The sequence below is a fragment of the Cnephaeus nilssonii genome (assembly GCF_951640355.1).
Source record: "Cnephaeus nilssonii genome assembly, chromosome: 16".
Lineage (NCBI taxonomy): Eukaryota > Metazoa > Chordata > Mammalia > Chiroptera > Vespertilionidae > Cnephaeus > Cnephaeus nilssonii.
The window spans coordinates 40,842,947-40,870,931 of NC_137087.1; the positions used below are offsets into that span (position 1 = coordinate 40,842,947).

At 43.2% G+C, this 27,985-nt stretch overlaps 1 protein-coding gene across 2 annotated transcripts in view; it reads right to left on the reverse strand.

The window, feature by feature from the left end:
* Window positions 1–21,376, reverse strand: part of BLNK (B cell linker) — a 66,780-nt gene extending 45,404 nt beyond the window's left edge. The window contains exons 1-3 of one of the 2 annotated variants that reach the window (XM_079794140.1): window positions 21,138–21,376; window positions 18,998–19,107; window positions 18,548–18,740 (exon numbers count right to left, since the gene is read on the reverse strand). Coding sequence is in view for 1 of the 2 variants with exons in the window: in XM_079794139.1 (XP_079650265.1) it covers window positions 21,138–21,184 (47 nt within the window). In the remaining variant the exon portion in view is untranslated. The remainder of the gene's footprint in view (window positions 1–18,547; window positions 18,741–18,997; window positions 19,108–21,137) is intronic. The other variant, XM_079794139.1, reaches the window with a different exon arrangement.
* Between the last annotated feature and the right edge of the window lie 6,609 nt (window positions 21,377–27,985).

Genomic DNA, 27,985 nt, shown 5'->3' on the forward strand with positions numbered 1-27,985 from the left:
TCTTGAAAAGAGAGACAGAGACAGAACCCTACCATAAAATCCCAAATAGCATGAATTATATTGTATTTCTTTAAGTTTAATTAATCATATTTAATTGAGTTGACCATCTGCTACTTGAGTAGAGGGAAAGGGTGACTGATTTTATGGTTCTATAAGGAATGTGGTCCTTGGGCCATGGCCCCATCAGGCGTCTGTGAAGGGGAATTCTGATTCCCAGAGCTATCTGTTCTGAGGAGACATGTAAGGTCCAAGCCCTCTGATCCCATCATAAGCCTCATTGTTCATCACTTACTGTCCTCTCAGCACCTATATTGTAAGAATGGGGCTACCTTGAAGCACACAGGATAGGCTGAAATCAGGTTCAAATTTTTTTTTGTTAACTTTACTAGGTAGAATTTGGAAAAATTCTACCTAGTAATTTTAAATGTCATTTAAAAGTTGCACATATAGAAAATCCATAAAGAAAATGATTAGTGAATCTGGTTGCACAGGTATTTGAAACTTCTGTAGAACAAAAAATCGAAAGATAAATGACATGCGGAAGAAATATCTGTAACACATAACAATAATGGTAATAATTACAATAATGACTATAATTTTTGATTTACAAAGAAATATTACAAAGTAAGAAATGATTAACGATTCAATAGAAAAATGAGCAAAGGATGTGAACATATCGCTAACAGAAAAACATAAGTAGCCATCAGACCAATGAAAAGATATATATATGTATTTTTAAATATGTTTTTATTTATTTCAGAGAGAGTAAGGGAAAGGAGGAGAGAGATAGAAACATCAATTTGCTGCCTCCTGCACCCTCCCCCCGCCCCCCATCCCATCCCCCACACGGGGGATAAAGCTTGCAATGTGACCCGGCAAGTGCCCTGACCGGAAGTTGAACTGGTGACCTCCTGGTGCATGGGACGATGCTCAACCAACAGAACAACACTGGCTGGGCCCAATGAAAAAATACCATTTGTATTTAAAGAAATCTAAATCAAACAACAGTGAGATGTGCTCAGCTTATCAGACTGGCCAAACTTAACTAGTGTGATAATACCCATAGTTAATGAGGGTATGAGAATACAGATATTCTTGGGAATGTAAATTGTTTCAGTTGATATCTGTCAAAATTTAAAATGTCCATGCCTTTTGACCCAGAAATTCCATTGTTAGGAACTGCCTTATGAACATGGTCATAAAACTATACTATTATAAAGATATCCACATTATACACATATAAGCATTATCTATAATAACCCTCATCCTTCCTGCCTTCCCCTTAAAAAACCTGGAAACAACCTACACACCCATCAATCACTAAAAGGGAACTACTTAAATAAACTTTGATAAAGCTATATGACAGAATACCACAACCCCCCCCTTTTAAAAAAAAAAAAAAAAGCAAACATCTGTATTGCTAGTATATAAAAATCCCCAAGAAATATCAAGTTAAACAAAAATGGAAAAGGAGTAGGGGGGAAAAAAAAGAAGGAAGGGCAGTACAGAATAGTGTGCAGTATGTGTCATTTTTATGGGGGGAAAAGGCCATACACATGCATATGTGCTGGTATGTACATAATTTTTTAGAAAGATACACAAGAGGTCATTAAAAGATTGTTTTCAGAGCCCATAGAGTGCTTTTACACAAATTAGAAAAGGGTACTCCTTTTTTTCTGGGTGGACACTGCCCAGTGGCAGGGCACACAGCTTGGCAAACAGACAAGGGATTTCAGGCCCTACCAGTCCTTCTATCTGGACTGTGAGGATGGGTGGCTCGGAGGGGGGAAGGGGGCTCCTACTTTATAAAAAGGAGACTTTTACTTTACAATGAAAACTTTTCTACAGTATTTGATTCTTGATAGCATGACCTTTGTGTATGCCTTTTATATCTGTTTTACATACATATATACAGAAGCATGTTGACAGGGTTGGAGGATCGGGCCATGTTTTATTTTCTTCCTTATAACACGGTTCTGCCCTGAGAGAGAAGGATATTTGAATTCACCTTTCAGGCAAGCCTTTCCTTCGTTCTGAGAAAACTGTTTGGGTTTTTGTTTAACAAAATGGAAAGATTATGCACAATCATCGTACCCAGAGAAAATTGTGATTTCCCATATACCTGAATGCAGATGTCTCTGGTTCTAGAAGCAGGCCCTTCTGTTGGGTAATACAAATAGTGGTGCACCATTAAGCTTAGCGCAGGTGTGTAAAACCCTGTGGGTTGAGGGGTATCTGGGAGGAATGTTCTCAGGTTCTGTAAGGGTTTAGAACCCATATGCTACAAGGCTTTTCGGTGTGGATGGAGCCGTTCAGAGGATGAAAGGACAGCTTGTCAGGTCGGGAGGAGGGAGAGAAGGATGAACAGGTGAAACGGGATTTTTAGGGCACTGAAGATATTTTGTATGATACTGCAATGGTGGCTACCTGTAAGAGATGGCCGTTGTATCAAAATTTGGAAATAATACTTAAGATATCAGTCTCCCTCATCATTAACATTTAATTGAAGCCTTCCCATTTTTTACCACATATGTGTAACATGCATAGATTTCACAGAATTAAGCTTATACTTGACATTGTGTAATCTGCATTTTCCACTCAGATCTTGAACATTTTCATAAGTGAGCACCACCCTTAGGCTTTGTCTGCTTAATCAATTAGTCTTTATTTCCTACTTCAAAAGGCCTTTATTATTAGGTTAACTGTGGGAAGAATTAAAAAAAATTAATTAAATTTATTTTCAGTTACAGTTGATGTATAATATCATATTAGTTTCAGGTGTACAACATAGTGATTAACAATGTGACGTGATCTCTCTAAGTCTAGTACCCCCTGGCACCATACATGGTTATTACAATATTATAGCCATCTAGTCTTTATCTGCACCTTTCTTCCCCCTGCACACTGACGGGTCTGTTCTAGCTGAAACTCTGGTCCAAGTGAACATGATGATGGTGAAATGTCGGGACCCTGTGCTAGAGGGAGGAGAGAGAAGACCAGATCAGACTTAAGGAGACCAGGAAAAGCAAAGCCTGTTGAGAACAAGAACTGAATGCCTTGTTCCTAGGAGCCTTGGATTAGGAGATTAGGCCTGAGGGACAGGAGAGAGCAGACTATCTTAGGTCCCCTCCTATGCCTTCAAACCCAGACCACCCTCTCAAACAGCTTTCTAGAGTATGCTCTGAAGGCTCTCTAACATTGCCATCTGTAAAATGAAGATAGGAATGTGTACCTTGCAGGTTTGGTGTGAAGATGACAGAAAGTGGATGTGAAGTGCCTGCCCACACTGGCATTTTCAGCCGAGGATAATGACTCTTCCAAGACCCCAGGAACTGGATTTGACCAGGAGCAAACTCAAGTTAGAGCTGCCTGCTGGAGACGTGAAGGGGGAACATTTACACTTGGGTAGATTTCCTCCAAACCAGAGGTGCTCCTTTGATTGTGGATTTATTGTTGTTGTTACAGCATTTTAGGGGTGTTGGGATGGGTGGTGGTAGGGAGACTTGGCTGAGAACCCTCCCTAACCTGGCATGGCTGATTGGTACCAATCTGTGGGAATGGTCTACTGACCTCGGTTCTGCATACAACTATGGGTATTTATATGCCCTGACATGGAGTGGCATTTTGACCTCTGACCTACAGTAATGTCATTTGCAAATAGATGCATTTCCTGTTTAACTTGTGTGCTCTTAGCTAGTGGGTCTTCCCTGGGGGATCCACAAAGAACTCCTATTCTGGTAACACTGCCAGTGGTTCTCAACCTTGACCACACACTGGAATCACCTGGAAGCCAATACTCATTGAAGATGTACAACTAGTGTGCACTAAGAATTAGTACTAAAAAATGCTTCCACATAGTCATCTGTACCCAAGTGTAAGAAGAGAGCATTTTAATCAACACTAAGTTTAGTACAAGTAAAATGATGTGCCTGCAAAAAAATTAAATTAAATTAAAAAAATATAAAATTTGTGAGGATGCGGAGAAAAAGGAACCCTCCTGCACTGCTGGTGGGAATGCAGACTGGTGCAGCCACTGTGGAGAGCAGTACGGAGTTACCTCAAAAAACTAAAAATGGAACTCCCATTTGACCCAGTGATCCCACTTCTAGGAATATATCCCAAGAAACTAGAAACACCAATCAGAAAGGATATATGCACCCCTATGTTCATAGCAGCACAATTCACCATAGCTAAGATTTGGAAACAGCCTAAGTGCCCAGCAGCAGATGAGTGGATTAAAAAACTGTGGTACAGCTACACAACGGAATACTACACTGCAGTAAAAAAGGAGTTATTACCATTTGCAATAGCATGGATGGAACTGGAGAGCATTATGCTAAGTGAAATAAGCCAGTCAGAGAAAGATAAATATCACATGATCTCACTCATTTATGGAATACAATGAACAACATAAACTGATGAACAAAAACAGATCCAGAGACAGAGAAACATCGATCAGACCATCTAACCTCAGAGGGAAGGAAGGGGAGGGTGGGGGTAAGGGGGAGAGATCAACCAAAGGACTTGTATGCATGCATATAAGCCTAACCAATGGACACAGACAACAGGGGTGTGAGGGCATGAGTGGGGGGGGGGTGGTAATGGGGGAATAAGGACACATATGTAACACCTTAATCAATAAAGTAATTTATATATATATATATAAAATTCGGATTGTCGAGTCCTAAACCATACCAATGGAATAAGAATCCTAGGTGGGGCCCAGCAATCTGCATTCTAACAAACTTCCTGGGACTGATGACTCTTAAGCACACGGAAGGTTGAGAACCTTTTTTTTTTAAAGGACCAGGGCAGGTTTATCTCCTTCTAGGCCAGGTTTAACTGCTAAGAGCAGAAGAGAGGGCTTGTCAACCTCCAGAGTATCTTCCCACCTGCCTGTTATCACCTGAAATATCTTTAGCAGCAAATCTTATTCTCTACTCCACACCGGGCAGCCAAAGCCTTACCCAGACGCTCTCCCCAGGAGAGGCGCACACGGACACACAGGCGTTCTAGGCAATGGTATGATGTCTGTTTTCAACAGGGAAAAAGAGCAGAAAGAATCATCTGTGGGTGCTGACCCATTTTACCTTCACCTGAGCTCAGATCATTACCAGTTGGCACAGAGATACTTCTCATCTTCATCTGCCAACCTTCTTTTTCTCGGCCTGGCACCAGTGCGCGGACTCTGCCCAGGAGCCTAGCCTTCTTCAATGAGTTTTGGCTTCCAGGTGATTCCAGTGTGTGGCCAAGGTTGAGAACCACTGGCAGTGTTACCAGAAAGGGCGTTCTTTGTAGATTCCCCAGGGAAGAGCCACTGGCTAAGAGCACACAAGTTGGACAGGAATCCATAGATGCTGACTGCCCTTCAGAAGGTGGTTTGTAGGCTGAGAACAGCCCCAGGAATGGGGGTCGGGGTCAGAACAAGTCCAGGAAGGACGGGCTGGCAGGACACAGAGCTCCACGAGGGCCACGGGGCACTGGGAAGGCATCATCAAAGAATAATTGAAGAAAATTCACAGTATTTTATAATACCTTCCCAATATTTTTATTAAATGCAGGAGATGATTTAAAATGTGGTATCATCTGCAAGAAGTATAGCTTTTAAAATTTAGTAAAAATAAATAAAGGATCAGAAAACATCTTGTTTCCTTTTAGCTCTTCAGTGCGTTCACAGATGACCATAAAAAGGCAGGTTTTAGCATATTTTTTTCACTGTCTTTCCAGAAAAGGTGGGACACAAAGAAATGTTAATCAGAGAAAAATCCCTGTTTATTTCTTTACTAGAGACTCGATGCACAAAATTCATGCAGGAGTAGGCGTTCGCAGCTCCTGCTGCCACGGCCCTCACTGCCCTGGCTTCGTCTGGAAGGTCATCCAGACAGTCATCCGGAAGGTCGTCCAGATGGTCGTTCCGCTCTTCAGCCGGTTGGTCGATTTGCATATTATGCTTTTATTATTATAGATTATTTTTTTTTTTTTAGAAAAGGCCTTAATATTCTAATTATTTTAGGGATCTTTCTTTTTTCTTTTTCCATTCAATATTATTTTGCATTAGTTTCAGGTGAGCAGCATAGTGGTTAGAAAAATCATATACTTTACAAAGCATTTCCCACATAGTTCCAGTACCCACATGAAACTATCGGGAGATAGTACGTAGTTATTACAGAGTATCTTCCCCCCTGCCCGCTGTTAGTACTTATTACAATAAGAAAATCATTGTTTAATCTGGATTTAGGATTAAAGAAGGTCTCATATTAAAGCAACTCTTTGTAAACAAAAAGAGCAGGGAACTCCTTCCTCCTTCTTCATCCCCAAATCTTAACCTCGGGTCTTTTGCAGCTTTAAGTTTTATTTCTATGTACCTTGAATCAGTTATTGTCATTTAATCTCCAGTCTAATAGCAATTTGTGAAATATTATTTGGTTCATGTGACATCTTTTGTACCTTATATCTTAAACTGTTTTTTTTTTGGGGGGGGGGGGTCCTAAACTGAAATTAGTTTTATTTCTTTAGTTTGTGAAAGTAATACAAGCTAATTTTTAAAAAGTCAGATGATCCAGATAGGTAACAAGTGAAAACTACTCATAATTCTTTGCTGGGAACAGGGAAGATCAGAGAGCTGGGAGGATCCTAAGAAGGAGATAACTGATTTAAGGTTTTAAGATGAAGAGACGTGGGAGCTGGATCCTCATGCAAAATAGAAATTCACCAGGCAAAAGAGTGAGGAACAGCAGCCTGGTAGTGGAACAGCAAGTACAAAGGTTCAGAGGTGAAATTGTCTGGAGTGTTGGGGTCTAGTGAGAAGTTGTGAGTACAAAGGTTCAGAGGTGAAATTGTCTGGAGTGTTGGGGTCTAGTGAGAAGTTGTGAGTGGCAAAAATTGGGGTATTGGAGGAAGGGGTATAGTAAAAATTTAAGCTTGGAGTGCAAGGAGTTAAGATCTGTGTTAGGCCCAGGAGATGGGGTTTGTAAGCGGTGGGAAGCCCTTGCGGAGACCTTTGCTCAGGGGTGTGTCCTGACTGGGGAGAAGAATGGATTAGTGGGTAGGCCTGGGCATGGGGACACTGCTGGCTGGGAGATCAGTATGAAGGCAGCTCTCCTGGGCCCCAGACCAAGCCAGGGCCATGGGATAGCAAAAGCACTGGGATAATGTTAGGAGCGTCCTTTCAGGCCTCATCTGGGCAGAAGAAACACTTGGTGGCCACAAGGCCAACAGCTCTCAAAGAGAAATTTGCCTGGACACAGTGCAGTGCCCTGCCCTATTGGGGCCTAAGGCAAAATAAATCAGCAGTCCTAGTCCCATCTTCAGTTTTGTTTAAATCCTCACCCAAGGATATGTTTTTATTGATTTTTAGTGAGAGAGAGAGAGAGAGAGAGAGAGAGAGAGAGAGAGAGAGAGACATCAATTTGTTGTTCCACTTATTTATGCATTCATTGGTTTATTCCTGTTCAGGGATTGAACCTTGGCATACTGGGATTACACTCTGACCAACTGAGCTACCCAGCCAGGGCTAGTCCTGTCTTCATTTAAAATGTCAATATCTTCATCAGGGATTTTTTTGGTATTAATTTTGATTTTTAAAATATTATACTAAATACAGGGTGTCCCCAAAATACATATATACTTTTTTTCTGATAACTCAATTGATGTTTCTTCCTTTTCAGGTTTAACTCATTCGAATTAAAAATTATACAAAGTTTATATACATTTTTTGGGACATCCTATATTGTTTATCTTGATTTACTGATTTTGGGGGGGGGGCTCCCCTTAAAGCTTAAGGTTGTTATTTCTTTTACACAAGACATGTGTTTGTTATTTATTCCAAACTCAGTGAATGCGCACTGAGCAAGGCACATGCAGGGCGCAGAGCTCAGCTCAGCGCAGAGCTCAGCTCAGCACAGATCTCGCCCTCTTGGACTGTAATGCAGGAGGGAGGTCCCTGACTAAAACCTTGTGACTTGTGTGAAACCGGGGGACAGGGATAAGGAGAGAAGGGTGATTCACACAAAATACCTTCCTTTGGGTAATTTCGGTCTCAAAGCTGAAGTCTCTGCCGCCTCCCGTCATTTTGAAACAGAATGGCACTTGGCAGTGACTAAGCTGTTATTTGCATGCACAGAGCTTGCCCTGTCGCCAGCCCCTCCCCCCCTGCCCTTTTCATAGCCTCCGGCCCAACTTCCTTGCGCCCCACTTCCCCCAGCCCGGCCTCGCTGTGACTTTCTTGATGTTATATTTAGCTTTTCAAAGTAAGCGGCCACGTCTGCTTCCATCTGGACAGTGAGGCCACGGTGGAGCCGGCACAGAAGTTTCGACGGTCCCTTCCCTGGGCGATGATCGGAGGCAGCCTCCCAAGGCTGAGTTGGCACCCCCAATGCCATTCTCAGATGCAGGTGCTGAGCCCCAGAGAGGTCGTCAGGCTTGTCTCAGATCACACAGCTTGGAGAGCCTGCTCCTAATTTTGCCTGTCATTAAGGTGGCCACAGAAATTGGGCAGCGTGGCAGACTTAAGGCATGTCCTGGGTCAACCTCCTTTCTCGTAAGGGAGGAAACTGTACCGTAGGGAAATGTGGCCATTGCCCAAGATGAATTAGCTGAGGATCCCCCCAGCTCTTTCCATCATACCCTGTTTTTTCCCTTTCCGCGCATGGCTACAGTCTCCCGCTAGAGGATCAGCTTTTCCATGGCAGGGATTTCTCCCACAGCCCAGAGCCACACAGTCAGAGCCCGAGAAGCCACGCCAGTCAGACCCAGTTAACCAACAGCAGCAACAGTGAATGCCAGCACTTACTGAGCATGGATTATGGGCCAGGTACTTTGCAGGCATTATCTCACTTAGCCCTCACAATTACAGGTAGGTCCTATAATTATCCCAACTTTAAAAACTGGGATAAAAAAATAACCACATAACATGAGATTTACCACCTTGGCTATTTTTACATGTATAGTTCGGTAGTGTATTCACATACACATTGTATGTGCATGTTGCTGTGATTATCCCAGTTTTATAGATGAGAAAAATTTGCTCCAGGAAGTTAAGTAATTCCCCCCAGGTCCTTCACCTAGCAAACGACAGAGATGGGACTCAAAATCAGGCGTTCTGACACCAGAAACTGTGCTCTCAACCACCCCTGGGTGTCACCTGCTAATTTGTTTCAACTTGGTCCCTCACCAGGGCAGGTGACCAGCTGCACCATGTGTCTCTTGGGGACCTTCCTCTCTGTCCCTGCAGAAGGCATCTAGTCCCTCTGCCAGCCAAGTACGTTTACTGGGGACACATGTACACATGCTACTGCCTTGCCTGGTCCCCAAGGTCAGACTTGCTGCTCAAAGGAAGCATGGGATCTTAGGGCTTGTTGCAGTCTTTAGGGAGGGGCAGAGAGAAAAGAGGAAGGGACTGATGACAGGAGGAGGGGGAAAGAGAGATGGTGGTGACGCAGGTGGCAGGGAGGGACTGTGGCACGAGCTCTCTGGCATCGGAACATGCTCAGAAGTAGAGGCTGAAAGCTGGAAGGAGGCCTGAGCACCACAGCCTCGTGTGTCCTTTCTCGACACACTGGCCAGAAAGACAACCTCGGAGTGCTGGGTGGAGGGAATGCGTGCACGTTGCACGTGAGCATCTCACAGCCTGGGTTGTCTCACTAACCACCTATTAAATGGGGAAAGTAATTTGCAAGTTTTTCCAGACACTCTACCATTTCTTTTTTTCCCCATCTGAGATTTGCAAATATTTTGTGGTAGTCTTTGGCACTTCCGAACTGCTGATCTGGGTTATAAACAGACAGAAACTGGGCTGACTGGGCACAACCACGAGAAGGGATGATTCTACTAAATCCCCGAATCCTTAAAAAAAAATCCTGGCATGCTTTACCCTATCAGAGGCAGCTAGGCATGGGACACATCACCCTGAACCGATAAGATGACAAGGAAACCATGCTATGTTAGCTTTTAAAAGTTCTTAGAAGATTTCATTTGATGTGACACAAGCTGTCCAGCTTTCCCTGTCCCTGGTTTTATGGGCAGGAGCCACTGGGTCCTGAAGGGCTGGCGTGCTTTCCTCCCTCTTCACACTGAGTAAACCTTTTTGGTTCTTGCTCTTACCCACCCACGCAGCAGGGAGGGGCTTGGGAAAAGGAGATCCATTATCTTCTGAAACTGATGATTCTCAGATTTGTAATTCCAAATGACAAATAATTCTAATCAGGTTTCAGAAAATTCTAGGATGTAATCCTATGTACTTCTAGAAAATGAATGTGTTTTAAGTCTTTGAGCATTAACCTAAGGGGGAAAATGAGTCAAAGCTGTGTGTACATGGTACACTATAATATTGATACCTACTAGTCTGGGCATCCATTTGCACAGCTCAAGTGTTTTCAGGGAGTAAATCAGGGGTCCTCAAACTACGGCCCGCGGGCCACAGGCGGCCCGCCGAGGACATTTATCCGGCCCGTTGGGTGTTTTTGCCGCCGCGCCTGTCCTGCTTAGCAGCCGACTTAGCAGTGTGCATAGGAATTTGTTCATAGTTTTTTTTTTAAACTATAGTCCGGCCCTCCAACGGTCTGAGGGACAGTGAACTGGCCCCCTGTTTAAAAAGTTTGAGGACCCCTGGAGTAAATAGTATGGAATGGTATTTCCCATGTACTGGAAAAAATTGACTCAGTTAAGCTCATTTCACTGGGTTCTGCATAAAAGGGTATTAAGGGCCTTGGCCGGTTTGGCTCAGTGGATAGAGCATCGGCTTGTGGACTGAAGGGTTCTGGGTTCAATTCCAATCAAGGGCATGTACCTCAGTTGCAGACTTCATCCCTGGCTCTGGTCGGGGCATGTGAGGGAAGCAACCAATTGATGTGTCTCTCTCACATCGAGGTTTCTCTCTGTGTGTCTTTCCCTCTTATTTCCACTATCTCTAAAAAAATCAATGGGAAAATATCCTCAGGTGAGGATTAACAGCAACAAAAAGGATATTGGAGAACATGATGTGTAGGGATTGAAGTGGAAGGAAGCTTTTAATTATTAAAGACCATTCAGAAATGTTTATTGATAATACATTTTGAAACAATATCTAATTGGTCAAATAAGAATATGGTCATGGGTCCCTTAAATATACTATTTGAAGTAAATATGGGAAATAATTTCAATATCAACTTTTTTTATTGTGGTAAAATACACACAATATAAAATTCACCATTTCAACCATTTCAAAGTGTACAACTCAGGGGCATTTAGTCATTCACCATGCTGTACGATCACTGCCACCACCTAGTCACAGAACACTCTCATCACCCCGGAAGGAAACTCATACATAAAGCAGTCTTTAGCAATTTTGAAGCAGATTCTTTTTCAATCAACTGTTGAGGTATTTACATGAATAGTTTTTGTTTTAATTCTGTTAAGAGGTTGTCTTCAGAATTCATCAGGTATGTTAGGCCCAGTCATCTGGGATTGACTTGGCAACTGTGATGATCTTTGAATGTGGAAACGATGTGAAATCAAAAGTCTTTCCGTTGTAAAAAGAGAACTTTGCCCCTGAACAGGCTAAAGAGGCCCTTTAAAGGGCAACATAGTCACATATAGTTTTCCAACGACTTAGTATCCCATTTTCCATCTTCCTTTTTTTTTTTTTGGAAGTACATTTCTCATGTTTGTATTTGATTCTCCAGTATTTATTTGCACTAAAATAAAATGACAGTTTCTTTCCTGTTCAGTATTAAATATGGACATTAACATGCTTTATGTGCTTGAAAGATTATTCTTCCTTCTGCAACGTTTTACACTTTGAACAAGTAAAGTTGTCAAGTAAACAGCAACAACAAAATATTGCACATGGGAGGACATTTCTTCTGACTTTGAACTCTAATCCTCTAGTCCAAGCACCCTTAGTCATGGCCTCCCTGGGAATTCCTTTACGTAGGTGTTGCCTCCCAGCTCTGACCTTTCCCTCTTTCTTATCACCACTTTCTTGAACAATGTTCCATTCTTTCAGCTAACAACTGTTGATTGAGCCACCTCCATCTGAGCTGGCTCAGAGCATTGATTCCTGCCTGGGTGTTAGTGACAGATAACACTAATGCCTGAGCCTGTTACACTTAGTGCTGTCTAATTCTGATGCAAGAATCAGAGACACTGCCTTATCCAGCCGGATGCCTTGCTAATGACACAATTCGGGGCCCAGGCTAGGAGGACTTAAGGGGGGCATTCACTGAGCTCTCTCTCTAGTCAACATAGTTACTGTTACAACACCCCCATTATGGTGTATATTATCATTCCCATTTTCCAGTTGGTAAAGCTGAGGCTAAAAAAGATCTTTTCAAAGACCACGAGCTAGTAGTTACAGAGCAAGTACCCAAACCTAGGTCTGCCTGATTCCAAAGCTCATATTCTTTCCAGAACAGCAAATACACCTCTCTGAACACTTCTTAAATTATACCACATTGATCCTGTACACTCAGTCCACACGTAAGACCAAACCTGCTCCTTATAACTCATTTTTAGGTTACATTCGTGTTCATTATTGTGGGAGCATTTGTTATTTTATTCATTTATTTATTCAGATGGAACAATGCTTTACTCACATGGAGAAGAGATAGAGCAAAATCAACATCAGTGGTGTGCAATGGTCCCTTGTGGCTAACCCCACCTGCCTGCAGCCATTTGGCCCGCAGGTAACCCTCTCTCCTGAAAGGCAGTGCTGGGCCCGAGGGCCATTGCCATGCGTGCCTCAGCAGAACAAAGGAACAGGAGCACTCCTTGAGCCTGAAGCAGGGAAGGATATTCTCAAACAAGGTGAGAAGCTTGGCACAGCCTGCAAGAACTCCTTATCTCTTGGTAAGGAAGTATTCCAGGCCCAAGGCCCATTCTTATGTGGTTGAGTGGGGCTTTGAAATACTGCACGCATATGACTGCCTCTCCCAACAATTCTTTATTGGAATTCCTTGATTAAATGTCTTTCTTCCCAGTGGACTTTGCGTTCCTCAAAGGCAGTGACCAGATCAGTGCTCACTGTACAGTAAATGCTCAATAAATGTCTCTTCACTGAAGAAAGGAAAGAATGAGGGATGAATGAATGAAGGCATGAATTGCTGATCAGACAGCTGTCAGAGGGGAGAGGGTTTGGGAGGCTAGATGAAAGAAGGTGAAGGGATTAAGAAAAAAAACCCCATATATATATAGCACATATACACAGGCAACAATGTGGTGTTAGCCAGAGGGAAAGGGGGTTGAGGGGCTAGGTGGAGGTGGGCAAAGGGGAGGGGGGAGAATGGGAACAGAAAGAGACGTTGCTTGAGGCAATGGGCACACAAGGCAGTGTGTAGATGATGTTTTCTTGAGTTGTGCACTTTGCAACCTATGTGGTCTTATGAGCCAATGTCACCCTAATAAATTCATTTTAAAATTTTTTTAAAAAGAGAGAAAGAAGGGGTAAAAAGAGAAGGCAACTGCAGAGGTGCTAGTCTCAACATAATAAGGTGCCTGGAAGAGACTTAAATTTAGCACCTGGCCAGTGGGAGAATTCTTTAAAACTGTACATCAAACACATCTGAGTAAGCGTGGGATTCAAGTTGGGACCTGGAAACATGTAAAAGCCTGAAATACTGACAGCATGATTGGGTAGGGCTTCACTGGGGATTCTGACTAGTAAGTTAGTTGCCTTTTAATTTTAAAAAAAAAGTCTAGTAAAATTTTAGAATCCAGACTAAGTTAGAATGTTTAATTGGCCAGTAAATGACACAGGGGGGGAAAAAAAGGAGGGTGTGGCCTACTCATCTTCCTGGCTGGCAAACCTTAAGGTGTGGTTCTAGAACAGGCTCTGTGGTGCGAGCTTGCACAGGTAACTTCACCCATGGGCCTTGGCTTTCTTACCTGAGAAATAAAGGGGCAGAAGAGATGGCCTCTCAGTCCTTGGCAGGCAAACCTCTATGATCTGGGTAGGGGCTTCTCCATTGATGTCCATGTCTGTATGCATTGCGGCGGGAGCAGGCTCAGCCTCATGGCTCATGGAACCCGTGGCCAGCCCTGGCTACATAATTTCTGGGGTCAGTGTACTATGAAAATGCAGGGCCCCTTGTTGAGTATTATTCAGAGTTTCAAGACTACGACAGCACAGCATTAAAGCCAGAATGGGGCTCTTGGGACACGGGTCCTGTGTGAGTGCACGGCCACATTACCAGGGAGCTCAATGGCCCCTGCTGCATGTGGGAAGGGATGCTGTCCGGATGGAGTAGGTCTGGGGCCCCAGCTAGTCTGGGGGAGGCAGGGATGCCCCTGGGGTTATGAGTTCCTGTCTCAGGAAAGTGGCTAATGGAGAAGCATGAGTCACCAAGGAGGTACATGTCCCTGAAGCTGGCTTCCTTGCCTTACTTTTAAAATTAGCACTGAAACAGCCATGCCGGACTGAAGGAAAATGGCTTGTTTGGGGGCCTAGACCAGAAAGGGTTATAAAAAACATTGGCGTTAAAAATAAGCCTGTAGGTGTAGCTGCCCACAGATGCCCTTTCGGAAGGGAGGTGGGGTGGGACAGGTAGGAGAAGGCGGGCCAGACCAGGAGAGCAGGGGCCTGTGGGAGGAGCTCTTTGGGAGCAGACAGCCCTCAGCTGTCTGGGTAAGGGGCAAGGCCATTTCTACAGTTGCCAAGAGTACTGAAGCCCCTTTAGCTTGGAGGCAGAATCTGGGATTAACCAGGAGCCTGGAGCATCTGACATTACATCAGACAGCAGCCCCACGCCAGCCTGCATCCCTCACATTCCTGATAGCACAAGAGAATCAGGAAAACTATTTTCTGACATCTGAATAACATCGATACCAACTTAAGAAGTCATGGGGAAAGGCATAGGGGGAGATAGAGGATTGCTTTATAATAGAACTGGAATAAGCATGTGTGTTTTTTAAGCTGCACTCTCAAAACCCATCCACCATTTTCACAAAATATAGATCATTGGCCCCAGGGAGACCCAGAGGGTGAATACTGCAGTTGAAACTATCCCAGCTGATGAAAAAGTTATTCCAAATTCGTTCCTCACAGACACAGCTGCAGAGTCTTCATATGTGATGGAGAAGACGTTAAAGGTTAGACAAACAAATACCTATCATCTCCCCTCCATGCCTTGATTTGTTTTTATCAGGCAATGTTCCACCCATGGATTTCAGGGCAATACAAGCTGCCCCAGGACAAGAACAGAAGGTCCACCTCTGTCCAGAATTTGGCCATTGGGTCAGATCTGTGAGCCTTTGGACTTTTTAATAGCTATGTCATCACTTTCTATCCCAGCTCTGAGGGTTTCCACTCCAGGAAACCAAGTCTACTTACAGAGACTATTCCAGGAGGATCTTATATCTGGAATTTTTTCCCTGCTCCCATTTCCCTACCAAGGAGAGAACAGCATGTACCTCAATGGTGCATATAGTTCATGGAATCTAGTTTTGTTAGACACAAAATATTTTAAACAAAACAACAACAACAAATCATTAAAATATAGGCCCAAGTACTTCTAGTCCTTCCCCTTGGCAGCCCTTCACTCAAACTATCCCTGACCGAGAAAAATCAGTCCAGTGAGCAGAGGATGCATCAATTGCAAAGTTGCATATATTATATTCTAAACTTTAAGTACACACTGTTGCTATAAAAATATGCAAATGGATATGTGCTTCTTGGTCTGAATCAGAGTTTTTCAACAGTAGCAACTACTGACATTTGGGGCCAGACAATCCTTTGCGATGAGGACTGCTCTATACAATGAAGGATGTTTAGAAGCACCCCTGGCATCTACTACTAGGTGCCTATTGCACCTCCCTCCCCAATTGTGGCAATCAAATGTCCCCTAGAGGACAAAATTGACCCTGGTAGAGAACCACTCATCTAAATGATGCAGCTAAGTCTAGGGTTTATTAAAAAGCCAAAGAAAGCCATCCAGTATATTAATTTCCCTATAACAAGCTGTCATTTACTTTCTCTTTTTTTTTCTAAACTGTATTCTTTAACAAGCCTAGATTCTTTGATGTCATTGCATAAAGGCAATAGTTAGATCCTCTTTGAAAATGAACCAAACTAGTAAATTCTACAGAAGAGGTTAGTCATCTGTGTGTGTGTGTGTGTGTGGGGGGGGGGGGTTGCGCAAGAGATTGTCTGTAAATGTGTGTCTGAAGCATTTGGTACCAGCCTAGTCTCCTCTAATCCAGTGATGTGGGAGGCAGGGGTGGAATGTAATTGCGGTTCAGTTCTTGGAAACCTAATTAATTGCATCATAGCCCATTTGGAGATTGGTTGCATAGAGGAAGGACTTGTTCAGACATGGCACATAGGTGATCACTGGATTCAGGAGAGGGCGTGCCTTGGATATGTGGACTCTGGTATAGATTTTCCGGGCACAGCCGTGGGTGAGAAAGAGTGCCATGAGTTTTCTTAGCTGATGATTCTGAGATCCACACACACATAGCAAATATCTAATAATGTGGCTCCTGGGTAGCTTTTCCATAAGGACAAAGAGGCTTCGTCTGAGTAGCCCATCCATCTGTGTGACACAAGATGGCCCAGCTAAGAGGATTCTCAGATGACATAATGCAGTGTGAGGAGAATGGAAGCCTATCGGATCTCTGTCATCAGAAGTGGTGCCTCCTCTTTTGCCTTCCCACATCAGCACTGGCCTCTAACCTAAGCTTATTAAGAAGGGGAGGAGAGATGCCCCCTGACACCTGTGTACTCAAGACTTGCTCTATCCACCGTGAGCCCCTGGACAAATATTATAAGTATATTTCAGTCCATGTTATTTTATTTGGTCTTCACAACAAGCCTGTGAGGAGGGCATCTCTAGTTTTATTTGACAGTTGAGGAAACTGTCAAATAAAACAGTTGAGGCTTAGAGAAGCTGAGTGACTTCCTCAGGACCATTGGTTAGTAACTGGCGATTGGAGTTCAGCCCTTTGGGGCTCCAATTGCATTGTCCTTCTAAATACATCAGTTACCTTCTAGATAATCTTATCTGGATGCTCTCTAGAATCCTTCTCTGGCCCCCGTGTTAGAGGTGGGCAGTTTCAACACAATAAGAAAAGAGTTTGAAAACAGCTTGTCTCAAATACATGGATAATTCATTCAGGAAATATTTCCTGAGAGTCATGGGATAAAATAACAGTGTTAGAAAATGTAACAAATGTTAAGCATGGTCTCCATGCTTAAAGGATCACACAGAGTTGAGAGGGACTTTGGGAATTGTCTGGCCCAAACTCCTTGTTTTGTAGATGTGGGACACAGGGAAGATGAAATTCTATCCAGGATGCTGTGGTAGAAAAGGAAGATAAGGGCTTACATGGAGGCATCATAAAGGAAAGACTGTCGGGTATGGTAGGTGAGTGGAGGTGCAGAGAGAAGGATGACTTTGGGTTGATGATGAAACTTGCCAGAAAGGTGAAAAGAAGGTGAATTTGTTTCTTCAGAAATTGGTGTGTCAAGTAACTAGAAACTCCAGTTGAGAATTCCATGACCTGAGAAGAGAAGTCATAGCCCAGAATTTGTTAAATCAGATCTCAAAGTGAGAGTCATAGCATTAAACTCAGACACCCATGACAGGGCTCTGTCGTGCCAACCGTTTCATTAGCCTCTTAGCTTAAGGCGGAGGAGGGGTGTTTGTCACATGGACAGTCCATGCAAAACTTAATGCCACAAATGTCAGAATCAACAGGTAAAATCACCAAAATAGCCAGAAAGGAGAACTGAAACTAACATGCCATTTATCAATGATTAATGTAAAGTCCCATGTGTATGTTTAGAAAATCAATTGCATCCTATGGAATTAACAAGAATAATAATATTGATATTAATTAAATATCATTTTAAAACTACCATTTTGAAATCCAATATTACAATGTGCCAGATTCACTGTGTGTCACTGCTTCACAAAATAATTTATTTAATCCTTCCAGCAGCCGTATGAGATCGGTACTGTTAGTATCTCTGTCTTATCAGCTGCAGAAAACAAACTGGGGCCAGGGAGGTTAAATAAAGGTACCTAAAGTTACATATGTGTCAGTTTGACTGAAAACTACTGTACTCTTTAACCAATAAGATAAGGACTGGGGAGACTTAGCGTAACCAGACTCATGTCAAAGACCCTTTGCATTTGTAAAAATAAGTGAATACGTGTTTGCAGGTGCTACAAAGAAAAATACAAAAGCACAGATGATGAGTCTCTGGGAGGTTATTAAAAGTACAAAAATATAAAATTTTCTTTTCAAACTAGTTTCACTAACTTGAAAAAAACATAGTCAACGTAATCAGGATTGTAAATTTTGAAATGTTTACCTAGAAGTGTAAACTTTTTATGATCATGGGAATGTTTACTGTGGAAGGATTGAGAACCCAGGTCTTAGCTGGGTTTCTGATATCATTGTCTCATAAAATCCAAGGAAAATCATGGCTAAAAATCAAGTAGAAGATCCTGAGGGTTTATGAATTACTACTAACAGAGAAACCTACTTCCTGTTGTGCCCCAATGAGAGAGAAAGGGGGAGAATCTGTGTTCACACGTTTTTGTGGTCCAATATAACTTAGCCACCTCACCTTCCTCAGTTCTTCCACAGCACAGTCTCAGGGTGATACTGATCCCCAACGGTGTTCATCGAGGAACCTTCTCTTCCTCCTTCATTTTGAGGATCCCTTGTTTCCTTCCAATCCTGCCTTCCCTCCTTTCCGTGGCTGATTCTGCTTTTCCTTCCTTCCTGGTCACTCCTTCTGCTCCAGTTTTTTTTCAGCCCTGGGAATATATCCCCTAGATCAGGGTCATCCCTTTTAGCCACGCTTGATAGATACTCACTATCTTTCTATGTTTGTGGCTAAGAATTTAAGCAAAGTCTCATATAAACATTGATAATCCTAAGAGTGTATATACACAACTCTCCACTTATATTGTCATTTGGTGCCAAATAATTGCACAGTTAGGCAATCTTTTGAATTGGTGTTAACCAGTTGGGACAGAGGATTTAAATCACAGGGATCAAGTATTTCATTTACCTATTTCTCACTCTCCCAGAAAAAGATGTAAGATGGTGCTTTAAGTCCATTGTGCTTACAATTTCATTTCTTTCAAAAGTTCCACGTTGACAGTACACATTTTGCCAATTCTGTAAAGACAACTGAGTAACCAAGTGGAAAAAAAAAAGTTATTTCTGCCTAAGCCGATGAGTGTAGTGTATGATTATCCACAATATAATTTTGTTTTTCTTCCCCATAATCTATGGGTGTATATTACCTATGACCGCTCTATGATCAAGCTGGACTTTGTCCCAGAGGGAGGGATCATCAAGTGATTTATTGCCTTTCTTTAAATTCCCATTTGTATTTCCTGAAAGAGGTTCTAAGACTTAGTATAGCTCCAGGTTATGGAATATCTCTGAGAATGACCTTTGAAAACCCTCCTTCTCATTTGAGAGAAGCCCTAAGATCCAGTCCTTGTTAGTTTCTTTGGCATGTCTTTCCTACCTCTTCTTCCCTTTCCCTTCTCACTGCTGTGCCCCAAATCCAGGCCTGCAACACTATATGCTTAGCTTACTTAACTGTCCCACCTACTGAGTCTCCCTGCCTCCAGTTTCCACCCCCGCTCCAGTCCATCCTGCCAGATCCCCATAAGTTTGCTGGCATGACACCTCTCACAGTGTAACCCATTCTCCAACCTTGTCCTCACTGTCCTTTGTAATCTGGCCCCACCCCATGCATCCAGCCTTATCGGGAACTTCTGGTCCCGCACGCCCTACTCTGCTGGGCAGAAAACTCTCATCATCTCACAATGGACCCTTCTGAAGTCCAGCTCCACGTGTCAGTTCCTGTATTTCCTCCCTCCCAGCACATAACGCTTTCCTTCTACTGTTCTTTCACCTACCTCTCAAAGCCTAGCTCTCTTTTCTAATATTAAACTTATTGGGGTGAGATTATGTAGGTTTCAAGTGTTCAAGTCTGTGATACATGATCTGTATATCTAACTAAAAAGCTTCTGCTCAGCAAAAGAAACCACCAACAAAACAAAAAGGCAACCAACCGAATAGAAGGTATTTTCAAAGCCTAGCTCTTGAAGCAAGCACCTTCTCCCTGAAACCTTCTTCAGCTACCCTAATTCCTTTCTTATATTACTACTGCCATTGTTTTCCCGGCCCCCCTACCATGAGGGAGTAGAAACTTGAGACCAAGGGCTTGACAGAGTGCCTTCTTGTCCCCTGGCCCTGCAGATCAGACACAGACACCCAACAACATGCCCTCAAAATGGCTGACCTTGCGATACCGCCTACTGATTTCACATCAAGTTCACCTCCAACTGCATTTACCACGCACCTGCCAGGCATACGGCCCATATTCTAACTATGAAGGGCTGTCCTTCTGCCAATGCCAGGCTAATTTCTCTTAAAATTGGTCTCGAACGTTTTAGTTCCTTGATATTTGTAATAACTTACTTGCTACACAAGTCACACCTGTGAAAAACTGAAGTTCAAATGGTAGTTGGAATATAAAACAGTCATTGAACATTTTAAAAGTCCCAGTCTCCAAAAACCATGGTGCCCTTACAATGAGACAAAAAGAAGACTTTCAAACTCAAAATTTGGGAAGTTATCTTTTCCATAGATCAAAGAAGTTTCTTGATTCTTGTCCCAGGGTCATTTCTAGTTTATTTGTTCTAAGTGGATTTTTATAGATAATTGTTACACTGACATAAGGACATGAGAAAAACAGACCCAATCTCCCCAAAACACTTGTGATATATACCCACAAAGTAAATTAATAAAATGATTACAACAACCCTTCACATTACATAGCAATCTACAATGAAATTGTTGAGGACCAGATTAGACTATTCCTTAGCAAAAGCTTGCTGTATTCAGACTCTGAAAGCTGACCTTTTGTAGAATTTAAACTTTTGACATTTCTTTTTATTTTCTCTCCAGAGCTTTACACTTTATTATTGGCAACAGCCAGCTAGAACAAACCCACTTATTCCTACACACTTCTTTAAAAATCCTGCCCACTTCCCTATAGCCACCCACTGCCTTAGAGCTAGAAAGTATTCTAGGATTTCAGTTTTTCTGAGATGCAGAAAGATCATTGGGAAAAAGCAGAAGGAGAAGGAGAAGAAGAAGAAAAAAGTATTGATTGGGGAGAATCTTACCTCAACTTTTGACTGGCAGGGACAGTTATTTTATTAAGCTTGTCCATTCTTTTTGGTGATGATAAGAGCCACAAATAACCGTCCAGTGGTAACGTCAGCAGTCCCTGGCCCTCCTAGGGAGTAGCATGATAAACCTTTGATCTCAAGGGCCCCAGTCACTTGAGTCTGATTTCTGAGAGTGCAGGCTGCTGGCAAACACCCTTGCACCAGGGAGAAGTAAAACTTGCTCGAACACATAGCTAAGTTTCATGTTTCTACATAATCATGTGATCTGGGGAGCCAGCCAGCTTGGCTGACTACTCCACGTTGTGTAAACTTTAATAGTGAAACCTATTGGACATGCAAATTTCTTTCCAGCTGCTTTCTTTTATAACCAGATTTGTAACCAGGTCAGGGCAAGCTCTGCTGGTCACTACTTCCTGTTGTCTCGAACACATCTAGTCCTATTTCCAGCAGGTGTCATGCTGTCCCCAGCAGCTTCCTGGGCTCAAGAAAAAGCAGAATAATCCATTCCATCTGAAGGTTTCTTTGGAACTTTATGCTCATTTGCATAAAGTCATGGGTAAACTTTTCCACTTAAAGATGGAAATTATATGAAAATGGCATTTTTATATTGTTCTGCTTGTCCCTCCCACCTTCCAAATATTTTAAAAGTAAATATCAGAGTTGTCAGTGGCATAGTGTACTCAGGAAACAGTCACCTCAGAGAATGAGAGTTTTTTTTTTCCTGAAGATCTATCTAAAATGGGATGGATAATTGCCTAGGTCAGGTGGAAATAGGTGATCTGGAAAAGGGGAGAGGCTCTCCATCATAAGCTGTGTGTTCTCCTTATCAGGTTGGTGGAGTCAGGAGTTATGCTGATAGCCAGATGCTTGCAAATAAAACCAGGATGTACCCAAATGTCAGCTGAGAACAAATCTAACAATCTCCCAACAATGCAACTCTGACATCAGGCCATTTGGAAGTTCCCTGAGAAACAGGGTGCCCCTCTCCTCACTGCCTTTGTCCCCTTCTGCCCTCACCCACTGCTCGCTATCTTCTGCTCACCAGACCCAGTGGAGTGCAGACCTGGGAGCAGTAAGGGCCTCCCAAGCACAGCAGGTGGGGCGAGGACGAGGGAGGAGGGAAGCACACCTGCAGGGGCTGACCCACCAGAGCGGTCCACTTCCCTTCTGGAAGACTTGACTATTCCTTTGACCTATTCTGAAAACCTCTGATATGTTTGTCATTTAGAGAGCAGAAGGCAGTTTAGGGTTAGGGAAGGAGGAAATGAGGGGGACCATTCCTTTTATATCTAGACACACTCTCCTGTAGCCAGCAGAAATGCCCTGCTCACCTTTGTGAGTAGGAACACATTTCCCACAATTATCCAGGTGACCAGTCCTCTCCCCAGTCTAAAGAATACACAGAAAGGACAAAGTAGAGGGCTTCCAAGTAATTCTCCTGTTCCAGACCCAAGATAGAGGAGGAAGAGACAAAGGAGAGAAGACAAAAGGAAGAGGAGGCGGAGGGAGGCAGAGGTGGGGGTGCCAGAGCAGTAGCAGTAGCAATGGCAGAGGTGGAAGCAGTAGATGGGTTCTTCCCTCCTGTGCCTCACCTTTGTACAGAGGTTCTGTATTTCTCCAGGTACATCTTCATTATTCACATTCATGTACTACATCTGAATTTCTAGTTCGACCAGATGTTTAGGAGCTGAGTCCTCAGAGCTATTGAAGGGTAGGGCCCTTCTGCTTGGCCAAACCACTGAATTGGCCAGTCCAGCAAGAGGGCAGACAATCTTCATAAGAAAAATGAGAGCACTTGTCTCCTGCAATCATTTATTTTCCCCAAACAAACAGCTCAATATTCTTGCAGTGTGTCCCGAAGAAACTCCAAACATCCTCCCACCCTCTTCCCAGAGGTCCTAACCGAAACCAGTAGTCTAGGATGATGAAGACACATGTAATGTCATCAAGGATCAGGAAAACCAAGCTTCACTGATTGGAATGATGATAATCAGCTTGTTCCTTCTAAATAATGGTAAAGTACACCCATCGGCCACTTGATTTTTCTCTCAACCAAAACTCTGCTCAGCACCTGGGCTGGCAACTTCTTATTTTCCCCAGAGAAAAAAGACTGGGGGCAAGAGTTACACTTCTGCTTTTTCTTTTTACAGCCACTTGTCTTTCTTCTTTTTACTGTATTTAGTCTGACATGATAAGAATGAGAGTCTACTTTTTCAGACTGGACACGTTGCCCCATGCAGTGTGTAGCGTGACAGCCACAATGTTCCAGGCTGCCCCAACCATTCAGCAGGTGTAATCGGTTTCCCACGGAGGTCAGTGCAAGCATGGAAATCGAGGACACTGAGTCTTAACCAATACTTATAAAAGGAATGAGATCACAAAACATGGTTTCCACAGCACGTGAACAACATATCATGCCAACAAATATCTATGCTCACTGTGCCATGTCTCAATCTACATGTGATTGATTAATCACCAGATTAACAGATGAAAAATCGATAATCCCAACCTTAAAGAAACTGAGAAGTCCTATACACTGCTGATAAAAATATAAGCAGGTGTAATGACATACTTACCTATGACACAACATGGGCCATAGACGTAACTGAGCATGAAGAGTATTCCATGTACATCAAAGTCATGCACAAGAATTGTCATTGAAGCACCATTGCTAATAGAAAATAAAGTAACCCAATTTCCTATCAACAAGAGAATGAATAGATTAGTTGTGGCATATTCATGCAATGGAGTACTATTACACAGTGAAAAATGAGTTAACTACAATTGCATTAGTATGGATAAATAACAAAAATAATCCTATCTAATAAAAGAGTAATATGCAAATTGACCATCACTCCAACACATAAGATGGCTGCCCCCATGTGGTCAAAGATGGCTGCCCCCATGTGGACACATGATGGCCACCACAAGATGGCCAGCAGGGGAGGCAGTTGGGAGGGACCAGGCTTGCAAGGGAGGGCAATTGTGGGCGATCAGGCCAGCAGGGGAGGGCAGTTGGGAGGGACCAGGCCTGCAAGGGAGGGCAGTTGGGGGTGATCAAGCCTGCAGGGGAGGGCAGTTAGGGGTGACCAGGCCGGCAGAGGAGGGAAGTTGGGAGCGACTGGGCCTGCAGGGAAGGGCAGTTAGGGGCAATCAGGCTGGCAGGGGAGCAGTTAGCCATCAATCAGGCTGGCAGGGGAGTGGTTAGGGGGTGATCAGGCTGGCAGGCAGAAGTGGTTAGGGGCAATCAGGAAGGCAGGCAGGCGAGCAGTTGGGAGCCAGCAGTCCTGGATTGTGAGAAGGATGTTCAACTGCCCGTTTAGGCCCGACCCTGGTAGGATCGGGCCTAAACAGGCAGTCGGACATCTCTCGAGGGGTCCCAGATTGGAGAGGGTGCAGCCTGGGCTGAGGGACATACACCCCCGTGTATGAATTTCGTGCACTGGGCCTCTAGTTTAAGCAATAAAGACAAGTTAAAAAGATCATCTAGCATGATTACAGTTATATTAAGGTTAAAGACATGTAAAACTAACTCATATAATTTATGACATGTACAGATATAGTCAAACCAAGGCAGGGAATGATAAATGTAAAGTTCAGGATAATGGTTACCAAGGAGTGGGATTGGAGTGAAGGGGCACACAGGGCTTCAATGGCAATGCCAGTGTCCTAGTTCTTGAGTGGTGGGTATATAGGTACCTACTGTAGGTATTAAATATTTAACAAAAACAAATGAAAGAATTGTGGCCCAAAGCCAGGACAGCCTGCCTAAATCTCAGTTAGCTCTGTGAGATGATGAGTCTTGGGAACAAGAAGACAGATAATACTGGAGCTTGGGATTAAGACCAGCCCTGATTTCTCTTGGGCTCTTTTCCTTGCATCTATTAATGATAACAAACAACAACATGCTTATTGAATGCTTTCATGTTTGTGTATTATGATGACATTTTTATTTTACAGGTGAAGAAACTTGATTTATAGACCCCAAAGTTATGCTACTCATCAGTGGAAGAGCTGGGATTCAAACCAAGCCTGTTTCCATAGTCTAAGCTGCCAGTCAGAGGGCTTTATCATTGCACAAGAGATCTGTTACTCAGTAGAGGGCTCTGTCCTGGCATTAACCATGACCGTGAGGAATCACTTAGTCTCCCTGACCTCAATTTTTCATTAAATATAGGAAAGGGGATTCAAGGAGGGCTGAGGCTCCTTCTTGGCATCTGGACACTGGTCCATGTGCACACAAGTTGGATTCCACCAGTGGAAACACTCTCAGTTTCTAGAAGGGAAAGCTCTGATTGTCCATACTAGATTGCTTCCCAAAGCGGGGCTAGGTGTGTGGCAGTTTACAGAGCTGTGGACGTAATCTGAGTCCTCACTGGAATTGGGAGATCAGCTATTGTTCACCCTCTCTGTCCTGCCATCCACCTGCTGATGGCTTTTCCCTTGCCAGGTCTGGTTTAGCAAACTGCCAAAGAAAGTAGACAGGGCGTAGCATTGGTACTATGCAGTATGGTTCTAACCGTAACCTACTCCCATGATAGTCAGCCTCACAACAACTCTATGAGGGGGTGTTATTATCATTCCCCATATTATGATCTGAAGCCTGAACCTCAGAAAGGTGACATAATTTACCAGAGGCCATTCATCTTGCTGAACCCTGAGCCAGGAGCATTAACCCCCAAACCATCATTCACTCTCTTTCCTCTCTTGTACTGGCCCTACTTGGGGTGGGGTGAGGTGGGGATGGGAATGTGTGTGTCCTGCAGGTACAGTGGCCCTGGTAGCTTTCTGACGCATGCAAGCCACAGTAGTAGGAGCTGGCTGTTTGTCAGACTCAGCTTGGTTAACTGGCCAGTGCCAGTTAGGGGCCCAGAAGGAGAAGGGAGCCTGGGTAAGCCAGTGGGAAAAAATAACAGAAGAGGCCATGGAAAGGCAGAGAGAGAAAAGGAAGTGTGGCAGATGCTGGTAGAGGTCTGTCTGCTCTCCTTTGTGGGAACTGGGGGGCAGGAAGAGAGAAAGAAGGAAGAAGAGAACAATTCTGTGACTTGAACAAATGGGAAAAGGCTCTTTAGATCTTAAGCTTTCACTTTCTGTGACACAAATCAGTTCCCTATTTTATCTATTCAGTAAACTCAATATTCTATATGTCACATTAGCCTGGAGTGTAGCTTCTGTATATTAGGAGAATAGCTTAGAAGAAAACAGCCTTTCCTCATTGTATCAGTCCAAGTCCCTGGTTGGCAAGAACATTATAATAGCCTATAATCACGATAGAAAATTCATGGCCCATATGTCATCTTCACCTCCTTCCTTCTCTTCTGTCCTCTGAACCAATCTGCCAACAAGATTCTCCTTTGTAATATTGCCACCTTTGCCCTGCTCTCACTCCAGCCTTGGCCCTCACCTGGATCACTACTCAACCTCCTATTACTTTTCTGTAGTCAGATCCACCCCATTCTCATTCCCAGGCCTTGTTCCCAGATAAGGAAGGAAGAACTATAAATGGATAAAACCAAGCTTATGCTATATGGATAGCCTTTCCATAAGGCTATTAAAATTAAATTTGATTTATATATAGGACTGAAGTGATATGGAGCTAGATAATTGAGTTGTTTTATCATTAATTAGGCTTTATTCCCTTTAAGATTTCGATAGAAAAATCTTACACAAGATATAATTTGCTTTTCTAACCATGCATCTGAAAGTTATACACCACTGAAGCTCAGTTTACTGGATCTATATTTAAGGGCAATGTGTAGAATTTGAAAGTTTATTCACTTAACCTTTCCCAGTCAGCCTTACTTAAACTAAATCTTGAAAATTATCTTGAGGGCTCACAATCCTGGTAGTCAACCAGGAAGGGTCCAGGAGTTGGGGGAGGTGCACTTATTTTAAGGCTATCCCAGACTCTCCGATTACTTTTGGATTGAGGATGACCTTGGTTTAGGTCAAAGTGCCACATCTACGTGCCCTATAAGTGAGAACTGGATTTATCCTCTCTTCACAAAGCAAAGTAACCTCAATGATCAAACTCAAGCCATTTGAAGTACACAACTTAAATCAGATAGCCACTGATCACCGAAGATGAATTTGTCAATATCCATCTTCAAAGTAGTTCACAGTCAAGCCACAGTGACTAATGAAATAGGCCAGATTCACAGTGGCACGTTATCCTAAATGTTTACCAGAGAGAGACAGGAAGATGGCAATAAAGTTCAGCAAATGCTAAAGTCTGGCCCATAAAAAAAGGTGTGTGAGCTCAAGTAGTGTCACTGGGAAAGGAAAAGGTGGCAGAGCATGTTGTAGTAATTATACTCTTCAAATAATTACTTCATACATCCACAGCTGAGTAGGTGGAACTTGTTAATGTAAGAAAGATTAGAGGGAATTCATGTAGTTTGTAATGGGCACAAAATGTTGGAATAAAGATAAGTAAGGATAGCCTGAAACACAGTACACACAGACATACATGCTCACATGTACAAATTATTTTTCACTTTAGTTCCTTGTATCTTCCTCTCCTGAGTCCACAGCAACACCTGGATTACAGGGCTCTAGTGCAGTGGTTGGCAAACTTATTAGTCAACAGAGCAGCAAACTGCTCTAGTGGATCCAGCTATAGAATTCTGTGCTATTCAGAAAATATACGGCTAGCAAGACAGCATTCCTGTTTTCTCCTACATGGTCTATGCATCCATGAACAGTGACAACTTTAGAAGAAAACAAATGTCTGATACTGTTACCAGACAGGGTCTAGGCCTGGAGTGGGTCTGCTTTGGGCCAGCCAGTAGTATGTGGGTTCTTGACTCCGTGCAGGAAAGATTTCACAATAGGAGTCCAGG